The sequence below is a fragment of the Phoca vitulina genome, unplaced genomic scaffold (genome assembly GCF_004348235.1).
Source record: "Phoca vitulina isolate PV1807 unplaced genomic scaffold, GSC_HSeal_1.0 scaffold41, whole genome shotgun sequence".
Taxonomy (NCBI): Eukaryota; Metazoa; Chordata; class Mammalia; order Carnivora; family Phocidae; genus Phoca; species Phoca vitulina.
In genome coordinates this window covers 16,982,893-16,997,013 of record NW_022589744.1, presented here as the reverse complement: position 1 = coordinate 16,997,013, position 14,121 = coordinate 16,982,893, and the positions used below count along the sequence as shown (strand labels likewise).

Genomic DNA, 14,121 nt, shown 5'->3' with positions numbered 1-14,121 from the left:
AGGGAAAGTCCTCAGGCTCCTAACAAGATAAACCAGCCACTGTGAGCCCACACACCAGAGCTCACTGGCCAGGAGCAGACTCGGGGCTGCCATGTGTCCGTGTCCCTGCACACACCCACCCTCTGTGCCCACACCCGGCCAGCCCCCACAGCCCCACTCGGTCCTCCTGTGACAGTCGAGACGCTCTGCACTGCCCGTCTCCACCCTGGTCCACTGCCCATGACCGCCCTGACTGCCAGGCCCCCTTTGGTCGGCGGGGGGGCAGGGTGGTTACCTCACCTGCTTGGGTTTTTTCCCACCTGAGTGTCAGGGGCCACAGCAGGAGCCTGGCCGGAGGCGCCAAAGCCTCTTGCCGGCATGGACCAGACCTGAACGTGCTGGAAGTCACCTTCCACATTCTCACCTCTGCTTCTCCTCGCTCTGTCTCTACGGGGCGAGCTGCGAGGCTTGCCCAGCACAGGGGCACCGAGCGGGGCGTACTTACTCCTGCTCCGTGGTGAAGAGGTCGAAGCACCCATTGGCGAGCATCTGGTCCAGCGTCTTCAGCAGCGGCACAGACACCCTGAGCGGGAGGGCGAATGCTGAGGCCCCAGGCGCCAACCCCGGAATCACCAAGATGCGGACTCCCCCAGAGTCAGCACCGTCCCAACCCAAATCCGGACGAGACGTTGTGTAGAAAACGACAATCCTACTGTACAAGTCACACGGAAAAACTAACGATCAAAAAAAGCCAAACAACTAAGGGACGCGAGAGTGAGCTGCACCACTTAATTTCACCCGCAAAGCCCAAGGGAGCACAACAGCACAGACCAAGGAGCAGAAAAACCCAGAAATGAGCTTACATATCCAAAACTGATGGAAAAGTGGAAAAGCAACACTGTGGAAGGGACAGATTTCAACACACTGGACACCCACACGCAGAAACAACACACACACATGGATCTGTCACTCGTGTCACACAGAAAATAACCCAAAACGGACCTTAGGTCTAAATATAAAACCTAACACTATAGATCTTCTAGAAAACATCAAGAGAAAACCTTGGTGACCCTGAGTCAGGCCAAGACTCTTCGCTCTGACACAACAAACACACCCATAAAAACCAGAGGGAGGAGCCAGAGCATGTGCACATGGAGGCGCCCGCTCAGAGTCCGCCAAGCGCGTGAAGGACAGGTCACCACCTGGAAGGCGGTGTCTGCAGGCCACTATCTGACAAAGGGTTTGCGCAGCTCACACGAGAAATCTCAAAACTCAGCAGGACGGGAAACCACGACTACCCAACTAAAAAATAGGCGGGAGGTCTGAACAGACCCTCACTGGGGAGGAAATCCACGCCAGGCAGGAGGGAAGCCCCGAAGCCAAAAGGACAGGCCACAGTGGTCAGAACACACAGACCACGCCTGGACCCTCAAGACACCCCAGCAGGGTATAAAACGGTGTGACCGCTTTGCAAAACAGTGTGGCAAGTTTTTAGAAGTTGAACATCCACCTGCCATGCAGCCCAGCTAGCCTACTCCTCAGCACCGACCCAGGAGCAAAGTGGGGACATGTCCACACAGACATGTCTACGAATGTCCCCCACAGCTTTCTTTATAACTCTGGCCACAAACAACCCTGACGACCGTCAACAGAGGAACCAAGTGTGGTCTGACCGCACAATGGAAGCCAGACACACCGCAGATTCCATTGAAATACACTCGTAGAAAATGCCCACTGAACCCCAGTGACAGAAAGCAGATCAGCGAGTGGTTGCCTAGGGCTGGGCGCTGGAAGGGGTGACGGCGTGTTCAGTGTCCTGACTGGTGACAGTTACAGGGATGCCAACAGAGTCAAAGTCTACCGAACTGCACCCTTTACTCACACTCAGTGCTATCCAGGAAAAGAGAAAAGACCATCGGCTGAGCTCCCATTTGCTTCCCACGCACAGGACAGGCCAACAAGGGCCTGCATCCACACTGTTGTGACCGGGGCCCAGCTACCCAGGACAGTTGAGAACCAAGTCCAAGAACAACCCTCTCAGAGCACGTTGGGAAACACCCCCAATTCCAAGGTCAGGGCTCAAGGGGTCTACACGCTGCCTTCATGGAAAAGCAGTTAGCAAAAACAATACAGCAAAGATGCTCAGAAAACAAGTCCTATTTCTTGCTGCAACATTCCAATCCTGGCCTGCAGAGATCTTGACACACAGTGGATGTGTCCATGCACAGACCAAGGAGATGTCACCTCGGGGAAGAGCCACGTGTACCCTCCCAGGCTCATAGCCTCGGTCATCTTTAAAGTCCTAATTTGGCTGGCCCACAGTGCAGGCTGGTGGCAGCTCCACGATGGTGATGTGGCTGGTGGAGCGCCGTGAGCTGTGGGCACTCCCTGGCCTGGCTGCAGTCAGGTCCCCACCTGGGCTATCTCACCGCCCCCTTGCAAATCCTGGTAAGTACAAGTGAGACCGTGGGGGTCTGAAAACCATGACGAAGGTACCACCCCTCACCTGTCATTCAGAAGGTTGTCCTCGAAGACCTGCAGGAGGGTCCCCCCGAAGCCCTCCAGAGCCTGTGGGTCATTCTGAATCCCCTTCATGTACTCAAAGAGGCTCTGCGTCGAGTACCTGACCTGCAACACAGAGATGCACTCTGGTAACGGTGACAAGACCGCCACCCCCTCGCCACCTGCCCCAGAGTCCACCGCGATGGTTCCACTCCAACATCCACGACGGAGCCGAGGAGACAGACCAACACAGCATGGGGATCTTGGCAACGTCCCGCCAGATGGGACACAAGCACAGAGACATGGAAGGAGCACTGACCCAGAAATGCTTCTCCTGGGGCAGTAGTGCAGACCGAACACCACAACGACCCCTAAAAGTTTACCTCAGTGGAGGCTGCAGTCTCCCCGAGAAGCAGGTCAGGGGACCAGATGCTCTGACACCTTCCACTCCAAACTCAACCTGTAGCCCCCAAGGCACTGCTGGGCTCAGAGACCCTCCCCACAGACCCCAACGGATGAGCAGAAGGAATCGATGCAGTGACCCGCGCAGTGACCGCATGGATGCGGACATGGCTGGCGGTGGGGGCAGCAGGACTCCAGCAGCTGGGGGGGCACCGAAGAAACCCGCTGCCAGAGCTGCCTACAGGGCCCCAGACCAGAGTCGCCTGTCTCCATGCCACAGACCCAGGACGGGGAGTGACCAGGAATGAGTCAACAGGAGGAAGTGAGCCGACAGACCCCCTCCCACCCAAGAGCACAGGTACGAGAATTACAAGACACGGCACACGAGAGAGCACTGCAGGTTAATTCTTGGGGAAAATGCGATGACAAAGATGAGCCTGTGGGGCGCGCCTAGGTGGTGCAGTCGGTTGAGCGTCGGCCTCTTGATTTCGGCTCAGGTCATGATCTCAGGGTCGTGAGATCGTCAGGCTCTGCACTCAGTGGGGAGTCTGCTTGAGATTCTCTCTCCCTCTGCCCCTCCCCCCCATGCGCTCTCTTAAAAAAAAAACAAAAAACACAAAAAACAAAACCCAGATAAGCCTGCAGTGAAAAAGCACAAGAGAGATTTCAAAACAAAGTGAACCTTTGGTAATAAAAAACAGAATTATGAAAACCAAAAATTCAGCAGGGGGAGGGAATAAACAGCAGATTGTACAAAGCTGCAAAACAAAATAGTACCTGGAAAAGAAGACTGAAAACCAGGGAGGACGGAGCACAGGTGGACACGTGGGGATCATAAGGGGTATACGGGAGGAGAAGATCCTGAACGAGAATGAGGAGAGCACAGAAGTTTCCAGAAGAGAACACAGACCACAGATCCCAGCAGGTCACAGGCTGCAGCGTCAGAGGGCAGCTGCCAAGCGCCAGGCGAGCGATGAGGGGGGCATCCCCACAGCCGAACCAGGAGCAGCAGCCCCACCAGACAGGGCTCTTGCTCTGGCAACACTGGCGCCCAAGAGCACGGGCAGGTGAGTGAAAACGCATTCACTGTCCCCACGAAAACCCACGTGTGACCGCACAGGGGAGCAGGACACCCCCCAACGGCTCCAAAGTTGGGTGCACATGACACTGCTCCCGGGTCCAAGCGAAAAGGACATGTGACCCCTACCACAGCAGAAAGGACACGAGAAAACGGAACACACACAACAGACCAGACTTATCCAGAAAATGACGGCACAAAGAGGAGGAAAGAGAAGCAAAGAGGGCGAAGCAGCAGCTGGTAGGTGAGGTCCAAACGGGCCGCCGAGCCCAACGTTCACAGGAGAACCAGGCTGCCCCATGCCGTGTGCGGCGGGACACCGTCCACACAGAAGCTCGCCACAACTTTCCTTGTGGTTCTGTGTGCTTCAGGTTCTCCTAAATAGTCCTGCCACTGAGCTTCCCACTGGGAACACCAGCCCACTCTCAGGAGAGGTAACACTGTCCTTGGGGGTCCTGCCCTGGAAACCCAAGGCCAGGGGAAGGGGCGGACCCTTGACCCCACTTTGACCCCCAAAGCAGAGAAAAGACCAGCACAGCGAGGACCAAGCTGCCCTCCCAGCGTGTGCCTCTCAGCCTCTGGCTGTCCCACTCAGACCTCCCACACCGCCAGCCCTGGACCAGGTGCCACCCACCACCGTGGGCCTGGGAAGAGGCCTCCTCACCGTCGACTCAGTCAAGCCGCCCACGGACACGGCCAGCCCCAGCAGGACGTGGTAGCGGTAGGTGGGCAGCCCCAGGAGCTGGGTGATGCGAGGGAAGGCCTGGGACGGCGCATTCCAGTTCACGGAGGCCATGTCGGATCTGCAGAGAGTGAGCCAACAAGCTGGAGGGGGGCCTGCGCCCACCGGGGGTCGGGGACCCCGGCCTCCCGTACCTGGGGAAGAGCTTTTCCAGCTCTCCTCGGTGGGGCACGTGTGGGACGGGAGAGCCGTGAGAGTGCAGCAGAGCCATGAAGACGCGGGCGGCGTGCGCGCGGATCCGGTCAATCTTCTCACTCGCCTGCTGGGCCACATGACACATGACCTGCTGACAGCTACAAACCAAGAGCGAGGCCATTAGCCCAGCTTGAACCCAGGGCACCAGCCAGAGCGGCCCCGCGAGCACGGCATCCACTCCAGCCGCAGGGTGGACGGGACGCAGCCATAGTGAACCTGAGCCCTCGGAGGCCTGAGCACCAGGTCTGGGGTAGAAGCAGTGCAGACAGATGGGGTGGGCTGGGTGATGGGGGTAAGGGGACACAGGAAGGAACTGAAGGTAGGAGGGAGGGAAGGGAGGCCCCGGCCGCGAGAGCAGACTGGACACAGAGACCCCGGCCTCGCCCCCAGTGCTGGCATCCTCCCACAGACTGGGCCAGACCCCCACACAGGAGGCACTCACATGCTGGCCTCGATCAGCTCTGGCTGCTCCCTCCCCAGCAGGAGCGTCAGGTCCATCAGACTGGTCATGGCGGCCTCACGGACCCTGCAGGGACAAGGAGGCGATGAAGAGCCCCAGGTGCCATGTGACCCGCCAGCCACACTCAGGAGGCTCAGACACCTTCAACCAGGGCGAGTTCCAGAGACTGACCATCACTTCGGTAGGAAAGGCCCACCAAACGCAGTACACGCAGCTGGCTAGAGCACTGTCTCCCGCGCTCTGTGAGCAAGGACGCATGTCTGACACATGAAGGTGGATGCAGGTCCCACGTGCACACAAACGGCACTGAGGGGCCCACAAAAGCTCCAAGTGCAGTGCGTGCAGTGCGGCCTGGCCTACAAGGCCTTCTCCCGGCAGAGAAACTGAGGGACAGACGCATACGGAGCAGCTCATGTCTGCCACCACCCTTCCAGATCGGGGCGTCGCTCTCCACTGCGACAGACTCACTCCACATCCGCTCACACTGAAGAAAACGAAGCTTCCACAACGTGAAAACCTGAGCCCACACCATGACTGGCCGAACCCGGGTGAGAGCCGCACTTCAGACCGGGGACACAGCTGGGCAGCAGGGACCACAGACCCGCCCCGCACCAGCCAGGCCAGCTGGTCCTGCAGGCCAGGCACTGGCCCTTCCACCGACAGACAGACGGAGGCCCCGGCCCACAGGAGCCTGGCCGGTGAAGCCTTGAGCTCAGGTGTGGGGCTGCTGGATGCACGAGACAGACACGGGCCGGGGTTCACGGGAGCGGGACAGGCCGTCCCCAGGGCATGGCTGCCAATCAGATGCTGCTCAGGACCTGAGACATATGCCTGCCCATCTGCAGGCGCCAGGCTGGGCAGGGTGTGGGAGACACGAGGACGGCGGGGCCCTGCGGACCCCCCAGCGTCTGCGGGTACAGCACCCACAGGAGAGGTGGGGGAAGAGGACACACAGAGGACAAACCCAAGCCCGCACACACAGCCTCGGGGCCTCACCAGCTCCTTACAGGTGGCGCACGGTCCGACCCCACCCAGAGGGCATCAGGCGACCCGCACCCACACCACAGGCCTGACCTTCGTGCTCCCTGCAAGTGTGTGCACACCCAAAGCCTCCGCCATTCTGAGTGTACACTTTCTGGGTTTGGTTAGCACTACAAGGAATGGTTTAAAAAAAAAAAATAGGGGCGCCTGGGGGGCTCAGTCATTGAGCGGCTGCCTTCAGCTCCGGTCATGGTCCCGGGGTCCTGGGATCGAGCCCCGCGTCGGGCTCCCTGCTCGGCGGGAAGCCTGCTTCTCCCTCTCCCACTCCCCCTGCTTGTGTCCCCTCTCTCGCTGTATCTCTCTCTGTCAAATAAATAAATAAAATCTTTAAAAAAATAAAAATAAAAATAAATAAATAAAAATTTAAAAAAAATAAAAGACCAAGTGTTAAAATACTAGGAGAGGACAGAGGCAGACACAGGGTTGCCACAGATCCCACAACAAACAGGCAGAGTCTTTAAACAACATGCTGACAGAAAACAGGTGGAAAAATAAATAACTGGAGACTTTCTAAAGAGAGCGAGAATCTTCTGAAAAGGACCGAACGTCGCTGGGCTCCCACACCCGCACCACACAGGCCTTTGGGGGGAACGCTGGCACCAGCACCCGGGCTTCCTCCTCACAGGGCTCAGCGTCTGTGCTGCTGAGGGGCCCAAGAAAACCCACCGTCCTTCCGGCTGGAACCGTAAGGAGTTGGGACGACCAGGGCCCCCGAGAGCACAGGGAGCGCCTTGCAGGGGTGTGCCCCAGAGGGGGACCCCACGCCCACACAGGAGGGCTGCCCACCAAACAGAACATGGGTGGGGGCCCACATCAGGCGAGGCGGAGACCGCAGTTCTGTATTCAAACCAAGCCCACTGGCCACTGGAAAGCCATCAGCACCCTCCGGAGGAGTGAGGGAACCCATCCCCACAGCAAACCTCCCGGAGCCAGGATCCACTCCAAAACCACATGCCCCACAAAGAACCAGGAAGAACAACCCACTCTCCAGGGCACACAACTGAGCCCAGGGTGGGGTCCGACCATCATCACTGACTGACACAGACCCCGATCAGGGCAGCCCCCCCAGCCCGCATCCTACAGGGACAGGGAAGTGCAGGGGTCGGGGCTGTGCTGTTGTAGGGCCACCAGGCAGCTGTCAGGGTGGACTCCCCAAGGACACGGGGGCGCCCCAGGCTCCCACTGAGGAGCCCTGCCCGCATCTACAAGGGCACACCAAGGCCATCAGGGCCCCACGCGGCCGTGTCCCCAGCACCATCTGGGACTGAGCAGAAGGGAAGGAAAGCAAACCAGTGAGGTGAGGGAACATCCTGATGGAGGAAAAGGCGGGGAAGGCCGGCAGACACAGAAAGTGGGGAAAAGCCCCAGACGGGAACTGTAATGGAACGATAACAAAATCAGAGCTCTCTCAGGCGACCCTGATGGCAGGGAAGAGCCAGTGAACTTGAACGTAAATTAGAATTTACACAACTGAAGAAGAGGAGAAAAACTGAAAAAGAAATGAGTAGAGCCCCAGGGCTTATGGGCAGGAATGGGGCCCACAGGGGGACGCGGTGTCCAGGATGAGGTGGGGCAGGGGAGATTTAAAGAAAGTGGCCAAAAACTTGCCACATATGGAAAAAACATGTGCATTTCTTTTTTCTCTTTCGAGGCTTCACATAAAGCTCAGCTTCTGTTTCCATTGTAATAAGAGAACGACTCCACCCAATGTCAGTGACACCTTACCCCACGCAGCCTCTCAGCACAGTGCCCATCACAGCGTGTCCAGAACAAGAGACAGAAGTCCTAAGGGTAGCTCTCAGCTCCTCCAATGAAAGGGTAACTTGGTTTGCTATTTACAGTAAACTGAAATCTTGGAAAGACGACAGCTGCCTACGTGAGAACAAAGAAATGACACACAAAGCAAACCTTGCGCCGTGGGCACAGCCTCCTCTCGGCTCGGGCTACAAGTTGTCTGGGGGCGTCCTCGTGAGAACAGTCAAGCCGAGGTTTCTCCCAAGCCTGAGATGTGGGTACCTGGTTTCCCATCAGAAGGGGCCACGGTTCACTGTGCAACTGAATCCCCAGAGAAGTATCCATCTCCTCCTCCTCCAAAGTGGTCTGACCCCCTTCTTGCCCTAAATGGCCACATCAGGGCCTTTGTCTGCTTGAACTTTCTCAGAAGAACTGGAAAGCCAACCATGGGGGCTGGCACGAGGGAGTGGCAAGTGTCTGTGCTTTAGAATTTAGTATTTTTCAGAGAAGAGTGGAACTCAACCATGAGCCAGGCCCAAGGATGCTCTGCTGTCCCTAGAACACAGGCCCAGGGGGGACAGCGCACCTCAAGGACCGTGAGCAAGAGACCACCTGCCACCTTACCATGTGCCCACGTCCCCACGGCTGTCGGTGGTGTAGTCGTGCAGACAGCCCAGCAGGGTGCGGTAAATCTGGGAGACGTTCTCTTCACACACAACCTCGTCTGGGGCCCCTCCTGCTCTCACGCCAACCGTCTGGCAAACCCTGAAATTATTAAAAATGCGTGAAATATGGCAAGTGTCTGTGAACCCCATCTTTCCCGTCATCTTGGCCTGACAGGATACGCTGAAACAGGCCAACAACCTCAGAGAGAGAGTCAGAATTCCAGAGTTCCTTCCGTGCTGACATACGCTGAATGACACTTTTCCCCAAAATCACATTTCTTAGTGTCTGCAGCTTAAAAGGTGTGCAGGAGGCCACCTGTGCTGGCCCCTCCCGCCTCCATCCTGGCAGAAAGGGGTGGTGCCACCATACAGCAGAAGAGGGGCACGGGTGGGGGACAGAGAAAGGAAAGCATGTCCCGTTGTGCATGCAGTGTGTGGTCAACACCACATGGCCCTTCCAGACTCGAGTTAAGGTTCATGCCCCAGTTCTTGAGGTGAGTTGCTGTTCCTAAAACAAAGAAGTCTAATATTCACTATAGCAACAATGAATAAAGTGTCAATGAGCCTCTGAGTTGGAAATATTCTTTGACAACCCTCTGAAAAGAGAATAAATGAGAAAATAAAAAGTTATACTGCTGCTTCAAAGTAGATTCATGTGAGACTGGGCTCTGGCCCACACCGACAGGGACCACCTCAGTGCTCGGTCACTGGCGCCCGGGAGAGCAAGGACTGGGGGAACAGCCCAGAGGAGACGTCTCCCACCTTGAGATCGCCTTCAGAGCATCCCGCCTGGACTCGGCAAAGCTCACGTTCTCAGGACGAATGACAGTCACGGCTCCCAGGCCTGCCAGCACCTGAAACGTAGTGATGCGTCCTCAACAGAACGTGCACCTGGCAGGCCACACGCCCTGCTGCAGCCCGGAGGACACGTGGAGGGGACACCTGCTGCCCCCGGTCATCTCTGTGGGGCATCCCCAACGCCAACTGCCCCCTTCCTGTCCTGTGGCCCACAGCTGGAAATTGTGACAAATGATCAGCCGACTCCTGAGATCTCGATTCACTACTTCTTAAAGGGCCATTCGGTCCTGAGAGTCGTATATTCCAAACGGCTAAGCTGCAGAGTTGAGTTTTAGGGAGTCTGTCCAGTGCCTCTGACCCTGAGACGTTGTGGGCAGGAGGAGGGGAACACAGCACGGCTGTCTCAAGACAGGAGCGTGTTTCCACAGAGGCAGCAAGAGTTTCCCTCTGTCAGACTAGAACTCAGCCCCTCCAAGTCCCCCCATCACACGACAGTGTCCACCTGGTGCCCTCAAGAGCAGCCCGTTCCCTTCCTCATGGCCACACGCCTGGACGGGCGTAAATTCGTGGTCTGACCCCTCCCAAGCCCTCCCCCACTGGGCTCACACGCAATGCCCGGACCCAACAGGCCATTTCTTCAGGGCGCGGGGCGCCTCACCTGCTGCAGCCTGCCTTTCAGGAGGAAGCGCGGGAGGGCGCCCAGGGCCAGCGAGAAGCCACAGCGAGCCGTCTCCTCCGGGCTCTGCAGGTCAGCGAGATACTGCCGTATCAGCTCCTCTGAAAGGCAGCGACAAAAGGGCGGCTGCCTCCCTTCCCGCACAACACGCTCTCCTTCTGACGTCTCAGAAATGCGTGAGTAGGTAGCGAGAGAGAGGGAGGAAGCACGCCGGCTTCTGAAGCAGATGTACCTTAGAAGTGGCTCCGATCAAAACAGATTTAAGAATTTTTATTAGGTGGGTTTGAGGTTTTCATAGGCAATTTTAATACATGATTTCACTCTTAGGAGAATAAATCCAGGAGGGGTTAAGAATGCGTGATGTGGCCCTAGTCACCAGGAACACAAAGGCACGCAGTGGACGGGATGCCCTCCCAGGGTGAGCACGAAGGGCCAGAAGCTGCCAGTCGGGCTGAAGCACACTGCGCGCAGACAGACGCTCCCCGAGACGGGAAGGCCATTGTCAGGGATGAAACAGGGATGGGAACAGAGGGTGCAGGGCAGACTCAAGGGACAGCTGGGGCGGGAAGGGCAGTGGGGTTGCCGGGCTGTCCTCGACCAACGCAGCTCGGGAGGGGCCAGGAGGCTGCACACCCTGACCTGTCTAACCATCGTGACCGATTCTTGTCCTCACTGCTTAGATGTCAACCAAGCACAACCGTGGCAACATGTGCACGGAAACCTCAAGGGCCTACGTTAGGACAGCGAAGGAACACCGGAACACCTGTGCACCCCTGACGTGGCCACCTCCACAGCGCTGGCTGAGGTCTCCACACACTGAAGGTGACTCCAGAACACTGCTCACCCTTCCCGCGTGCACAGCGACGCCATACTCTCTTCTCAGGCAGAAAGTGAAATGTGACCTTATCATCCCAATTTTTAAAAACAGACTAAATGCAAAATGATGTCACTACCTCTTTATGTAACACTGCCTACGGTCAAGGGAAAAACATCATAAATTTGGAAAGTCTGTCAGAAGATCACATTACCGAATATTTTCTTATTTAAAAAAAAAAAATCACACGATTTTTACCATTTAAAATAATTTAAAAGTGTTTCATATGCTTCTGAAGTGACTGTCAGGCAAGAGAACACTACAGGGCACCACAGTGGGTGGACACGAAGCTTCTCCATGCAGACCCGTCATGGGTCAGACGAACCACACGAGGGGGTTCTGGAAAACCCAACTGAGGCAATGCTGTGCAGCGAGGCTTCTGTGAACAGGGAAAAGGCAAAGTGCACGCACACGCCAAGGACCCGCACCAGGAAACTGTGGCATGGTGCATATGGAAACCCTAAAACCACATCTGCCATAAAAAAGTCACCAAAGCAATCAGGGACAGGGAATCAGGACGTGCTAGGACAGCAGACGCAGACCCTCTGAGCCGACAGAACCCCGGCATCGAGGACCAGAAAGAAGAAGAAGGAGCCAAGGAACAAACACCAAGGGAAACACGGGAACAAAATGGAACAGGAAACAGGAGGCTCCCTCGGAGGCCAGAGAAGGAAGGGGTTCCATCCACATACAATGGGAACCTCCAAAGAACAAAGTGGGGGAGTTTACTTGAAAACGTCATTCAGGCAGACGCTGCCGACATAAGCACAGGCTCTGCATGGAGAGCATCGTGCTTGTTCTCGCCCGTTCGGGGGAATGCCAACACGCCAGGAAAGCACCTGTCTAGAGCCGAAGAGGGACGAACACCTGCGGCAGCTACACGAACCTGGCGGATCCGGGAGCAGCAGGCCTCCGTGCCCCCTTCCCCCACCCCCATCTCCGCCCAGCGCCCAGCTCGGGCCCTCCCTCCCACACCCTGTCCACTTGCAGCAGGAGACGGTGCACCCAAACCCATACCCTGCACCCCCGCTTCCTGCTGGAAGCCCCCGCGGCCCACTCACCCTGCCTGGCGGGATCCGCCTCCCCGGTCTCCAGGGCGTAGTACTCGCTGCAGAGAGCAGCCAGGGCCAAGACAGCCGCTTCCTGAAACAAAGTGGGGTGTGAGTGCGCTGTGCAGCCTCCCAGGCGCCCCAGCCATCGGATTGTTCTGCGGTCAGGCCAGTGATTAAGTTTGAAACAAACAGAAACTGAATCATATACTCCTTTCCAGCACGTCTGTTGATCATCATCAGATATCTGTCAGATAACTTCAATATTCTCTGCAACTAATAATCTGAATGGAAAATATGATTTCTTCCATTCATGCAAAGTCTTCTAATAAAAGTTAATAATAAAATGGGGCATTTTTTTCTTTCCCAGCAGAATCAGCGAAGGGCAAAGTGTGTGTTGTACACACAGAAGTAACATACAGGCCTCACTTAGAGGGGAAGTTGCGGGGCCAGGGTGGGGGGAGGAGAGTGGGAGCTGATGTGGTAGCAGCCGCGCCCCCCGGCCCCCCCCAGAACACCTGTACTGCCAAGAGGAGGAGCCTGAGCTCCAGGTAAGCCTCTCAGGGTCAGAAAGACAGCAAAGGGCAAATGCTGGATTTCTATGTTCTTCCCACTGCTTCCCCAAATCAGGCTGCTGAGCCCAACAGAGCAGCCCTGGAGAGAGGGGCCGGAGGCTGCACAGGGAGGGCCACACAACGCAGCATCACACCGAGATGTCACCTGTGCAAACTACCACAATCCCTGCTGGTGTGAATCAATTAAGGGAATGCTCTTAAAAGGAAATTTTGAGGCCTGACCATGAAACATTCAGATTCAACTAGTAAAACTGTACTTGGATTCTACAGAACGATAAAGTTCCTTTAAAAAAAAAAAAGCATACGCAGGAGGCTGGAGAATTACTCATATGGGAAACCAACACGGACTTCCATTTCTCCACCCTCAATACCAAGGCCCGTCACCATCCACACTAGGACCTCCGTCACAGCTCCGCTAGGCCAAAGTCACGTGTCCCAGGATAGGAAAACAGCACATCGGCCACCGGACACACACACTCTGTCCTTGCTCAAGATAGCCAGCACTCTCGGGCAAGGACCCTGGACTGCAGCTCCCACCTGCACCTAAGTGTCACAGCAGAGTCTCCAACCCCACCATTCTGCATCTCAACGGGACACAAAACTCCCCAACTGAATAAACAATCACTATGGACATACAGGAGAGATGTTCAGAAGCTGAATCTAATTTAACCAGAAACTGTCATATAAAATTTAAATATTCTGGTCATCATTGGCTGCACTGGTTTTTCTGATTATAAATTACATAGATAATACAATCTAGAATTCCAAATATAATTATGGCATTTATCAATGATCACAACATTCGTGTATAAAAGGGACTCATAACGCACACAGTCCTTTGAAACAAACACTAAAAAAAAAAAGATTAATGTCACTATTTTTTTAGATTTTATTTACTTATTTCAGAGAAAGAGAGAGAGAACACGTGAATGAGCAAGGGAAAGGGCAGAGGGAGAGGGAGAGAGAAAGAATCTCAAGCAGACTCTGCACTGAGTACAGAGCCCAACATGGGTCTTGATCCCAGGACCCTGAGATCATGACTTGAGCTGAAATCAAGAGTTGCACGCTCAACCAACTGAGCCACCCAGGCACCCCGAGTGTCACTCTCTATACAATGCAACAGCCAGAAAAATCTTGCTTACCATACCTTGATCTGTTGTCTAGAATGACTTGAAATAAGATGGAGATTTCTCAGTGTGTCATTTATCACCCACTGCCAACCATCTGTCAAAGGAACAAAAGACATTCATTTACCCAATTAAGAACATGTAGATGAAATTAAAAACAACAGATCTTCTACCTCTTAAAGTTGGTAACCTTAGAGATGAATCTGGAGAAAATCTAAGGTAAA

The 14,121-nt window shown here is 55.5% G+C and overlaps 1 protein-coding gene across 4 annotated transcripts in view; it reads right to left on the bottom strand.

Annotated features, from left to right (window-relative positions):
• The window catches only part of TBCD (tubulin folding cofactor D), a 156,889-nt gene that overhangs the window by 8,117 nt on the left and 134,651 nt on the right, over positions 1-14,121 (bottom strand). For all 4 annotated transcript variants that reach the window (XM_032429794.1, XM_032429795.1, XM_032429792.1 and 1 more), the window contains 10 exons: positions 13,918-13,994; positions 12,208-12,289; positions 10,255-10,373; positions 9,561-9,652; positions 8,758-8,898; positions 5,341-5,424; positions 4,838-4,996; positions 4,626-4,764; positions 2,486-2,607; positions 485-562 (listed from right to left, as the gene is read on the bottom strand). In XM_032429794.1, coding sequence (XP_032285685.1) covers positions 485-562; positions 2,486-2,607; positions 4,626-4,764; positions 4,838-4,996; positions 5,341-5,424; positions 8,758-8,898; positions 9,561-9,652; positions 10,255-10,373; positions 12,208-12,289; positions 13,918-13,994 — 1,093 coding nt within the window. The remainder of the gene's footprint in view (positions 1-484; positions 563-2,485; positions 2,608-4,625; positions 4,765-4,837; positions 4,997-5,340; positions 5,425-8,757; positions 8,899-9,560; positions 9,653-10,254; positions 10,374-12,207; positions 12,290-13,917; positions 13,995-14,121) is intronic.